At 39.8% G+C, this 12,500-nt stretch overlaps 1 protein-coding gene across 2 annotated transcripts in view; it reads right to left on the bottom strand.

Moving 5' to 3' along the window:
• LOC138051206 (GRB10-interacting GYF protein 2-like) overlaps positions 1 to 12,500 on the bottom strand; it is a 38,194-nt gene that overhangs the window by 10,014 nt on the left and 15,680 nt on the right. For both annotated transcript variants that reach the window (XM_068897367.1, XM_068897366.1), the window contains exons 13-20: positions 8,756 to 8,922; positions 8,226 to 8,351; positions 7,528 to 7,747; positions 4,688 to 4,827; positions 3,336 to 3,509; positions 2,445 to 2,732; positions 1,398 to 1,685; positions 245 to 501 (exon numbers count right to left, since the gene is read on the bottom strand). In XM_068897367.1, coding sequence (XP_068753468.1) covers positions 245 to 501; positions 1,398 to 1,685; positions 2,445 to 2,732; positions 3,336 to 3,509; positions 4,688 to 4,827; positions 7,528 to 7,747; positions 8,226 to 8,351; positions 8,756 to 8,922 — 1,660 coding nt within the window. The remainder of the gene's footprint in view (positions 1 to 244; positions 502 to 1,397; positions 1,686 to 2,444; positions 2,733 to 3,335; positions 3,510 to 4,687; positions 4,828 to 7,527; positions 7,748 to 8,225; positions 8,352 to 8,755; positions 8,923 to 12,500) is intronic.

Genomic DNA, 12,500 nt, shown 5'->3' on the forward strand with positions numbered 1-12,500 from the left:
GGCAAACACAATACATTGAGGCTAAAGGTTTGGCATAACGAACAAGAAGGAGCTCAAGTGACTAAGCCGTCCATGTCTTGTTTGGTGGCAGGGCAAATATGAAGCCAGGCGTTTATGAAGGGCTTCATTAGTACTAAGTACTTTCTCAGTGAAGAATGTCTTTCTTCTCACTAGCTGCTAGCTGCTTCTGGGCACAAACACACTGAAAGGAAATTCAACATTCATCATCCACTTCTTCACCTACCCAACCAGAGATTGCTGCTGCCGCTGTTGTAATGGAGGGCGTTGTTTACTTGCAGCCTTGACAGCATCATCCCAGAAATTATCTCCATTGCTATCATCTCCACTATCGTCATCATCTTCGTCAATGAACGAAGGCTGCGGCGGTTTGGGAGGTGACGTACCCCAGATGTTCCCAGACTTATTTCCAGCTCCCCAAGTTGGTGACAATGAACCGCCAGCATTTCCCCACACTGATGAACTAAGGGGATTATGACTTGGCTACAAGAACAATAAGTCAATTTTAAAATTATGCATCACGTGTCCGACTTTTCCATTCATACAAGCCTGCAATGAATTCTGGAGATCAGTACAGATTACAGTTCACGGCACAATCTGTTATCTTCTGTTCTCTGTTCAGATAGGGGGCCGGCTGTGTAGTGAACATCGCTGGCGGGCCGCGTTCAGTGCAACGGATCCGAATCCCAGCATGCACCACTCATGCACACTCCACATTTCACTCCGCGCGAAGGGATATAACTGACGCCCACCCCTACCGTAAAAACAGTGGAAGACACAGAGAAAAAAAAAAGGAGCCTTCCGGTTGTCTTTGACTGTGTTCGGACTCATGTCTCGAGATGTCTTGCAATGAGTAGGCCCCATGTGTGGCCTTGTACGCCGTAAAAAGTGGTCGTACCTTTCTGAAGAACTACCAACGTTTCGTCCTTGAACGAAACGTAGAGGGCAGTACTTCCCTGCTATGCAATTGTTTGGGCTCTACAAGCTTGTAGTAGTAATTTTTATGAGTATACAGAAGAAGTCATAGAGATAGAACCTTTCAAATGTTTGCAACTACGCAGCACCGTCTTGTGGCACTGTTCTGATACCATCTAACGCGACTCTAATTCTCCGCGTTCATTCCTAAAATATGACTGGTGCTGCCGACTATAAATATACCGACTCTGAAGTGCAACTTTCTTGAGCAAAGGTTTCACTTTTCACTGTCGCCAATCAGACTTGCTGCGCCTCTTGGTCGACCATTAAAACAGAGATTGGCAAGGTTGGATCCGCTCCATCTACCAGATCCGCTAAAGCGATAACAAACTTTGGGGGTTGCAATTTGAACTTCAGAGTCCGTACAATGAAAGGGATTACGAAATCATAGGATAAATTCTGACCCGTGATCTTGAATTGAGTGAAGACCTGTGCTGTCTATTATCCAGTTGTTGGGCCTGTTCTTGTTGAATCTGCAGCAAAGACTTGACTGGTTGATTTGACGGCACTGGTCTGTCCGCCCATCCGAGGTTTCCTCTGGCCTGCTGTTCCCGCTGCTGTTGAGCGCGCATTTGTTGTAACTGCAGTTCTCTTTGTTTTCTTTCTCGTTCTTCCTGTTGTTGTTGAATTTGCAGAAGTGACATGGGCCCGGATCCGGGAGACGAGGCGCCCCACAGAGAACCACCACTTGCCTACAAGTACAAAATCGTACATGATACTGTCATATGGTACACAATCTGCCATGCTGGATGGCAAAAGAATGCAACAGCCTCCAAAACAAAGCCATTTCAACCAGCCAGGCGAGACTTTTTTTCTTTGTTTTGGATGTCCCAGTGAGTAGCTTGCCATCCAGGGCAGAGCAGATTTTATACCATGTGACAGTTTCATGGAAAGGGCCCATTTTGTGATGAAAATTACTTTGGTCATACAGTTAAGGCAGTGCAAAGCATACAGCTAGGTAATGTGGGTGAGCAAATACTTTACTTTCGATTCACATCTAGAATGGGAAGCGAGATTCTTCACAGTTAGAGCAATACCGGGGCAATCCGACATTTGACAGGAACGTTTGGGGTCACACACAAGTAACCCGTCAAATCTAGGTGACTAATGTACATGAGTAACAAATGAACACATTTAATGGTTATAAACAAGATCGCTTTCTGTTTGCTTAGATTGACAACTCCTGCTCAACTTAAGGTTAAGCTTTAATTTTCCTTCAATGAACGTTTATGCTTACCGAATGCTGGGCAGACACGTGTTTGCTTAGCTGCACTTTTAAGTTTACCGCGCTTACACCGGCTGCACGTGATTTCTCGCGATAAAAGCCGGCTGCACATACTTTCTTTGCCATCTGATTGGCCGATTTGATTACTTTCTTAATTACCTTGGTTTTAAAAAACAGATCTAAACTTACGGTCATCTCAAAGTGTTTTGATTTTCTTTGTTCTTACTTGACTTTCCTGTCTCTTTTGCTGTAATTTGTGCTGTAACTCGCGCTGTTGCCTTTCAGCTTTCTGCTGCATTTCGTTCTTCTTTAGCAGTTCCTGTTGCTGTTGTTGCAGTCGTGAAAGAGTTTCTTGTTGTTGCCGACGTAACTCATTGATTCGCTTTTGTTCTTCGTTCTGTTTCTGTATCTCAAGCTGCTTCCGTTGTTGTTCTTGCTTTCGGAGTGCCTCTTGCTGTTCCTGTTTCCTTCTCATCTCTTCTTCCTGTTTCATTCTTGCTTCCTCTTGTTGTTTCTAGAAGACGAATTGGAGAGTGACGTGGTGATCTTGGATTCAGAACCAAAACAGAAGCAATCAAAGGACCCCCAAATTGTGAATGCAAATGAAATGTTACGGGACTTTATATGAATGAAAAATGTTGCTCGGTAATTATCCCAATAATTTTTGAGAGAGAAGCCTTATTTTCAACACTCAAATATATTTTCTTTTATTCATCAGTCCTTTCATAGGAACACACCGAGTCCAACAAATTGGTCTGCCCCCCCCTCCCCCCCCCCCAACTCTCAGTTGGTAGAGCATTTCACTGGTATAACAGAGGTCCATGGGTTCGAATCCTGTTGGAGCCACTTGAAATTGATCAGGTGTCTGTAAGAGACAATTGCTTAAATTGTCCAGTTAAGTACGACGATCACTTCTATCTTTCTTCTTTTCAAATTCCTTTGTGGTGGTTTCATCCAAATTTTATAGTAGTCATCTCAAGGAAAAAAACACAGTGTCTTTGCAACAGAAATGAAGCAGACAGTTTCGACCATGGTTTAATTAACGGAAAAAAATAGGGCAAATTTACTTCTAGATGGTATTTGTCACTCAAAACCAACTGTCACATTTTTTGTGAACCTTTTTCAATTCCTCCTGCTCTTTCCTTCTTCTTTCTGCTTCCTCATGTCTGCGTCGTTCCTCTTCCTCTTGTTGTTTTTTCAGCATGGCTGCCTCCTGCAGACGTCTTCGTTCCTCTTCTTCTTGTTTCAGTCTCAAGGCACGAGCACTGGCCTCTCTTCGTTCAGCCTCCAACTGTTGGACAAAAGGAAATCAAAATCGACAAATATCTTCACCTCACTGATCTTCGACTTTGGTTGTTTTTTTGTATGTGTTTGTTTGTTAACCATTTGTTTGAGCAGGTTGACGATTTGATTGGTTTCTTTAAATAGTGGGCAAACAGCCATTCAACGGAAGTGGTTTTTCGTCTCAGCAGACGTTAGTGGGGGAGGAATGCGTGACGAAACCCTAAGAACGTCTGCGCGGGAAGCTCCTTACTCTGCCACGGAGAAGTATTTGCGACATTAACACAAATGTGCACATGGTAATGAGCAGTTGAATGTACATCTGTGGTGTTGTCATTTGCTTGAATTTTATGACATACATGTTTGATTAAGTGTACAGAACATGCAAAGGGTATTTTGAACAGTTAGTGCTAGTGTTTGCAGAAGGATTCCAAAACCTCCTTTCAGGATGAACTATAATTCACTCTGTATCTTGTCTTGTATTACCATTTTGGACATGTTTAATATGAGACTAGCTTTTCAGAACCATAATTTCTTTCCAATTTTCTGGACCTGTAAATGGCTTTTAAAGGGGCTAGGTCACGCTGTTTTAAGTAATTTTGTTAGTTATGAGCTCTAAACGTCAAATTGGCATAGCAAGAGTCTTTCATTTGCGAAATCACGGCCATGTAGCAACTGAGAATGATTTTCCAGCCGTTTAAATGATATTTTGATATAAACTGATATAAATTTGAAAAAAGGTGGGCCAGCGTTTTTCAAATTTACCCAAATGCAATCCATTTCAATTCTCCCCAGTTTTGTCCATCCTTGTCCCTTCTTAGCTTTCCTGTGTTTTGTTTGAGTTCTTCTACAGTCTTGAGCCGTTATTTTGTTATTTCAGTTAATTCTATGACCATTTGATCAATGCTGAAATTGCCTAAAATTGCATGACCTAGCCCCTTTAAGTGTCCAGCATTGACCCCAATTACAAGCACCCCAAATTTTTGACATCCAACACGATGTGTCCCCTCAAGTCTAAGTACTTACTGCCTATTTCAAACAATGAGTCAACGGTAAAGGTTAGCATTACTTTTAGCTTAGGATAAATCCAGATGTTTATCCTTATTTGACATCTGGGGTAAAGGTCAGCCAATAAGAAAGCTGGAAATGCAATTATTATCCAAGCTTGAGAATTTCATAAGACATTACCATTGCTTGCTTTTCCTTTTCTTCTTCCAATCTTTGAATTTCTTCAAATGATGGAACATTCTGCTTGCTGTTTTCTCGATCCCATCCTTTACTGGATGCAGATGTTGTACCAGGGGACCAAGGCCCAGGCGAAATTACAGCTGGGGTGAAAAAAAAAAGATTTCAGGAAACAGACTTTGCAGTAAATTAAGAGAAAAAATCAATCAATCACAAAACACTGCAGTACAATGCAGAAATGTGTACAACAGCTGACAACTGACACTACTTTCAGGGGTTTCAATAACAGCTGAAGTTGTTAGCTGGTTTGATTAGAGTAAACAACTGTTGTCGTTGTAAAAATGAATTTCAATCTTAGGTTTGAAAGAACCTATCTTTAATTACCGTGTAGCACTTTCATTTTGTGGGATTTCATTTTCAGGGATTTTGTGGATAGTACTTGATCCGCAAAAATAAGTTCAAGCAGAAAAAAAACACCAGCAAAATTAAAAACCGCAAAACTTTACTCCAGTTAATAAAATTAAGAATTGGTTCATGCTTAGCGTGCGTCTATCGAGTTTCAGTGGATAGCGTTGCCCACTCGCGCTGATTGGCCACTCAAACTCCAGATATCCTTTGCAATGTTTCAGGGTAGCTGTAATTATTTTGAAATGAGATTCGGATTAAAGATTTTCTCGTTTCTGATTGTTTTGTTGATTTTGTAATTAAGTTAACTTATTTTCGGCAGGTTGAACAAATGTAATAGACCTTATTCACGATGGCCGCCATGTTGGATTTGCTATTATCATGCAAATTAGCTACACACTTCTGAGGGGACAAACAATACAAATTCGAGAGGTTATAACCAACATCTTAGCCATACAGATGATTTGTTTCACGTTCATTGAATGTTTATCACCTAAGTAATAAAATAGAATGATTACACAAGTTACTTCGACGTTTTTTAGTGAAAAATGAGCAGCTAATGAAGTAGAAAGTCAAACAGTCAAAGGCAATCTAAAGATATAAAATTATTATAAAAGGTACTTAATTCTAAATACTAAAATGGTCTTTTAGCAATGTTATTTCAATATTTCGACTAGCCTATTTTCAGCAATTTGCCTTTTTTCCAATGGTTGCCCCCCAGCATAACACATGGCTAATTTGCATGACAATTTGAAACTTGTGGCCTTTTTAGCTCTTGCTGAGTGCCTTTCCATTAAAATTTGTGGAACACGGGCCTATTTTATTTTTTTTTTTAATTTTCATTGCTCTGGTTGGCTTCCCTGCTTGCCCAGAGAAAAATTTGACTGGGCCTCCCTGGGTTCTTCCAGTTACTTCATTCACTGGCCGAAACTTTAAAAAGGGAACTCGCAAAACTTGACGAAAACTTTGGATTTAAAATAAAACTGCACACGGCAGCTGTGCGTATATTTAAAAATTATTCCATGAGCGCGCGTTGGATATGAGTTGGCTATAACCAGTCTTATATCCAACAAGGGTGAATGGAATAAATATTTTATTAAATTCCTTAACTAAACTCCAAAAGTTTGGAAGTACGAAATACCAGCGAAAAAAGCGAGAAAATCCGAGCAAAATCGAAAAAACTTGATGAAGTTACGATGTTGTGTAATACAGTGTACCTTGTGGTCAGACAGACACAGGCTCATCACAAAAACATTTCTTGCCTTTCCCGTACTTCCAAATGTTGGAATTGATCCAAACTTTCCTAAAAAAGGTCTTTCATTGCCTCATTCAGAGAGAAATTTCGATTTCCGGGGAAAAAGATTTAAGTTTAGCAACGCTAAGCACAATCAACTGCCATACAATTATGGTCAGACTAAGGTATATGAGCTGATAAAGGAAATTTTGGTTTTATCAAACATGTTGATAAAGGTTAAATTACCACCGTAAACGTAATTCGACCTTTATCAACACGTTTGATAAAACCAAAATTTCCTGTTTCACTCTCCCACCGACGCAGCACCACAGTTTCTTTAGAAACCAGAAATTCGCACGTGTGCTGATAACCGAGATTGAGTGAACCAATCAGAGCAAGAGAAATGCATTAACTGAGGTTTAGAATTTAATAATTAAAATTAGCTTTCAATGCACTTGTGTTACTAAATCGTACATTGGGGTAAAAAAGATATTTGCATTGAGAAAAAGCAATCGGAGCTTGCTACTATCAAAACGTATCTGAAGCACAAGAAACGAATTCAAAGCAGCCAATCAAAGATCACGTTAAAACTTGCTCGAACGGGTCATCCGAAGGGACACCATTTTCTCCAGGATGCCACATTTTTTTCCACCCGTTCTCGATGATTGAGGGGTTTTTTACCGAAAAAAGTAATAAACGTTGAAGAAAAAATTTAGTTCAAAGAGGAAATTTCAGTCAATCTGAGCCGCAAAAACTTGTTCACGCAAACTTAAAAAAATCACCAATCCGCAAAATGAAAGTCCCACAAAAATTTCATGCCACACGGTACTTCAATTTAGGGAGGAAACTTCTTTCATTAATCACATCAACAGTAAGGGTAACAATAAAGTTAAGGAAGCATTATCTGTTCTCCAGGATTATTGGTTCAGAACAATGAGTCTACAATAAAGTCAATGAAACTTGAATGATTTAATTTTATCACACTCGAAAACAAAGTACAAACTTTAAGACCTCGTGCTCTAGATAAACAAGCGACAGCGCATGTGCACATGCACAACAGGCATAGCAACAATTTTCCTGCGTCACATTATCATTTTCTTCTGTTGCAAGACTGGTATTTACATCATGTGGCAAAATACCATCGCTGCATTAGTCCAATGGTGTATTGTTGCAGCTAAATCCCTACTTGTTTATTTTAACCTACCTGAGGTTGTCTGCTGGGGTGTGTTTGACCCCCAAATAGATTCTGTGTGGGGTGACAAGCCTTGAGGTCTTGATGGAGGTTGCCCAGGGGATACCCTGCCCTGGGCTGACTTGTGTTGTAATTGCTGTGTGCCAGGTGGTGATGCATTTTGAGAAGATGAATGCTGGGATGACTGTGGGACTTGCTGCATCTGCTGTTGATTGTGCTGTATCTGCTGTTGCTATGGTACAAAAATGTACAGAAATGGAAGTTTCACGAAATGAAATTGAAATTCCCTTGGATCAGGGGTTTTATTAGAATCCATGACCCGGGTACTAGCACCCGTCTACGCTGAGTACAGTACCCGCCTTTGCTCAAAGGAGGTCTCAAGATCAAAAGCCAGACTATGTAAAGGACAGTGCCCGCTTACCCTATCAAAAGGTCCCTTCTACTTTAACACTTAATGAAACACCTGCTTGCATGTAATAATAATATTATATTTGATTCCATGCAGAAGCAAACAGTCATAAATGAATCCTGTGGGAATATTCAAGTTCAAGCACACGGTACAACTGAATTTCAAGGTCTCTACAATCCTTTTTCTGTGTATGTGCTAAGCATCTGTCTCATTTTTAATTCTCAGGGTCTTAAGCTTGCAATGGATTTTAATGAAAGCCTGAAAACCAAAATTCCTTATCTCTTGATTAGTCCACAGCTACCTGGATCATGAGAGCCTGCTGATGAAACAGTTGTTGCTGAATATAGTGTTGCTGCATTAAGTGCTGGTACTGCTGCTGGGCAATCAACTGTTGCTGTTGTTGACGATGAATGTGTTCAGGAACACCCTACAACAAAATGCTGCTTACTAATTGACTCACTAACAAACACTTTGGACTGGAGCCATCTAAAGTTTGCAGATCCATGAAACAAGACAAAGCAGTGCTCCAAGGGAAAGGGTTCCCCAGTAAGGATGGCAGCTGAAATTGGGAAATACCCTCAACACCAAACTACTAATAATTGAAGGGATGTGGCCTCAAAGCCAGATGGAGTGTAAGCAGAAGGTTCAATTATATTTGTAAAAAACTTGCTCAAAGGGGGCCAAGATTTTGAATGAAGACTTAGATAGGAGGTGTGGCAGACATGCATGCGTGTCAAAGGGAGTCATTGCAAACTTTTCTTTGCAGGTTCAAATCTCATTGCAGTTGTCTCAAGCAGAACCACAATAAAAATTCTAGCATTTATTGGTTACCTTGAAAGGTGGAGGCTGCGGGCCAGGTATGAAAGGAACTCGGCCCCACTGTTTGATCACTTCACCCAGTGGCTGAAAAGCATCATCAGTTGTTCTCTTCACTAACAGACCCATGGTAAAGTAGCCATGACTAAACCAATCCGCCATTTCTGAGTTGGTGAATGGACCTAAACAAGCAGGCATTAAAAATTGGAATTAAAAAAATTGCCGTTGCAATTTTGCAACAAGACCTTAAAGTTTAGTCACAATTTCGCAAACTTCAGTTGTAAAGTCATCGCACTGTATTGTATTGCCAGTGATTTAACAACACAAAATGAGCCTGCAGTACTTGTGAGAAAAGAAACCACTGAAAATGGCCAATGATCGAGATGTGCAAGTTACATTGCAGCTAAATTACACAACAATATTGTCCCCTGTATCTTCAGATTGAACAAACTTCACAACAAGAAACAAAATAATTTTCGTCTTCTTTCTTTATTCAGGCCTTCTGATTATGTGATTAGAAAGGCCAATTATGAGATAAATAATGTAAATTATGATTGTCATTTTTTCTGAGCAATTTTAATCTTGCTTTGTGAGGTTTCAGGATAAGAAAAACACTTTTGCCGCCCTAAAGACATCTTGGACACAAGGGAACAGTAATTATGCATCTTGATCAACGTTAGTTAAGATAAAATAATTAATCAATAATGCTACGACCAGCTTCTTAGGCTTTGTTTTTATGTGCAGTATTATATTTCTGAACAGATTGGCAAATCTGAACAAAGGGCATGTTAGTGTTACACCAATAGCCAACTGTTTAAGAATGAGACTCGTACCAGGCCTGTGATATGCAAAATAACGCCTTGAACTTATGACAAAGATTTTTTTAGCCTTTTGCCAAGGTAAATCATCTTTAAAATGGCGTATTTATGCAGGAATTCCTAAGAAACTTGATTTATGTTCTTTTTTATGAATGTTATGCATTCTTTTGTGAATTATGCGATTTTTCGTGAATTGTGCCATCGGATGAGATTTGAGGTCGATTGTGCGAAATCGCACCATCATGCTATATCAGAAGGCCTGTTTATTTTAGCAAAAAGAACCAAAATGAAAATTAGTCGCAAAGACAAAAAAGTTGCAAATCCGATTGCACTTTTCTCAGCTAAATGAAAACAATATTACCATTGCTTTCAAAGTTGCTTGGTCAAGCCACTGCCTCCTGAAAATGGAAGGCAGCTACCTGGAAAGAAAATCAACCTAATGGCCATAAATTCTCACAAAGTACGCCCAAAGTACCATTAAAAGAGTCTGTCAGCTACAAATTTTAGATGAGAGTTGAGTCTAGGGCCACAAACCCGACAAATCAAGGGCTGCCCACAGCTTCAGATCATCGGTGGGTACCCTGTCATGTAATGGAAGGAACAACCCTTTCAAAAATGCAAGAAGTGCCACTGAAATTCCTAAAAAACTTTTAAACTTTGACAAAGCTAAAAACATCCCATAACCCTAATAGTTTTCAACCAGGGAGTTTAAGCATGCGCGTTTTGGAGACACGGATGGAAACCAGAAGTGAGCTGTTTTCCCTTTTAACACACAACCACATTTACATTGCTAAGTATCTTTTCTCCAATAGAGATGATGGTATAAGAATCTGGGAGACACCACTGTCCTGGAACGCAAATTGTTATCTTCCGTTTGCCAGCCGGGTCTCAAAAACACGTGTCCTTAAGCTCCCTACCATCAACCAGTATACCACTTGGAAATAAGGACCAATACATGTACACCTGTACCTTCAAGAACCACTCAGACAATGTCAATCACAGCTTAACTCAAGCCATTCGGGTTGTTACAACATTACTTAACTACATGTATGTGTTGCAGGTCATTTTGTTCCTTAGGTTAATTTGCAACCAAACTAGGTCATTTTATTTCAACCTACATGAAGGTCAACTCGTTTCAACCTACAATTGTAGATCAGGTTGTTTCAACCTATGTAGGTCAGTTTGGGGCAGGTACAAAACACAGGTCACAGGTCATTGTTTTACCAATATAGAAAGTATCCTAAACCAGCCTTCTCAAAAAGATTTGTAGGAGCAGGTCATTCTGAAGATGGAGGCGGTCAGGGTGGCGAAGGCGCAAAGGTGCCATCTGGTGAAATCTGGGGTGATCTGAAGGGTCAAATATGCAAATTCCTCTTTGCGTGTTTGTGTTTTAACCTAATTAAATCTGAAGACATGTTAGCATGCCCGCTCGAATGTTGCTCGAATTCTTACTTTGCAACGTTTTCGTTAATATAAACAGTGCCAAAAAAACACTAGTTTTACATTTTTCCTTTTTTGAACTAAAGGTATTTTTAGGCATTCTTCACCCGTCATCCGAAAAACATGTTACATCTGGATCGTTTCAAAGTCACCGGCGTTCTGGTAAACAAATTATCAGCGCTGTTTGTTTTGGGTTATTTTTAGTTCTCACGAATTTCTCCAAAAAAATTTTCAAACCTTGTTACGTGTGATGTGTTTTTAAGGATGATAAGATTGTTTTAAAAGCAGAGTTTCATTCGCAAATCAACAGATAAATGTGACATACGCGGTCAAAAACCGAGACATGTCGCGGAAAATTCGCTCAACAAAGAGAAAGTAAAACCACACATAAACCCTTCGCTTGGCTTTTTTTAATTCATCTCTAAACATCATTCCCAATTTTCGTTAATGATAACTCAAATTAGTTTTGTAATATTTATTCAAATACTCACCATTTCCATTTCGAAACTAATTTATGCATTCTGTTCACACTAGCACGTGCACATGCACTAAGCGACGAAAAACAATGCGAAAGACTGCTCTGTTATTCCACGGAAAAACACTTACCATCCTTCCTTTGCTCTTTAGAAAAGTAGGAAGTTATATGTGAACTCGGTGCAGCTTTTCGCTTTCGATTCTCTGCCATTTACGTTTTAAAGCGTTAGAATTATATCTTGTGAAAGGACAATTATATAGTATTTTTAGGGGTACTCCCTTTACCTACTCCGTATTCCATGGAGTAGGGCTCCGCGTTTTGTCCTCTCCCGTAAGGAACTACCATACAATGTGCTATAAATTACACTATAAATCCAGATAAATTACTTTCCGATTGCCAGTCAAATGCTTGACGTGAACGTGACATTTTTTCCCCGATACTCCGATAAAAGCGATAAATATTTCCGCTTTTGTAATTGAAGAAAGATCGGAATGGCGTTTGTGTTTTTAAAAATTCGAGAAATTATTATCGAGGAATTTCTTTTTCGGTGTTCTTTCAGCTTTTTGTTTCCTTGTCGGTAACAAAACAAAAATAATATATTTTCCGCCTGGAATGGAGACGGTCAAAGCTCCAGAGGAGGCGGCTTGTTGAGCCAGCAGCCGGCTGGTTTTGAGAAGGCTGCTAAACATTCATTTAAGGTAACCGTAGGCCTAAACAAAAGATTTTGGGCCTAAGCAAGTAATGTTAGCATTTGTAAATGGTTAGGGTTGTTTCTGTATTGGTAAAACAATGACCTGTGACTTAATATGGCCTGTGACCTGTGCTTTTTACCTGCCCCAAACTGATCTAGGTTGAAACAAGTTGATCTACAACCTCGGTCATAAATAGTTGTAACACTTTCTTGAAAAGCACGTAACTCGGATCCAAGCTATTGATAACGCACTCCTCCTCCCTCCTTCCCCTCAATGTTGCGTTTACCGGCAAGTTCTTGCATTGGAACTCATAAACATCAACATTGAAAGGCGAG

Source organism: Montipora capricornis, chromosome 6, assembly GCF_036669925.1.
Source record: "Montipora capricornis isolate CH-2021 chromosome 6, ASM3666992v2, whole genome shotgun sequence".
NCBI classification, from domain to species: domain Eukaryota; kingdom Metazoa; phylum Cnidaria; class Anthozoa; order Scleractinia; family Acroporidae; genus Montipora; species Montipora capricornis.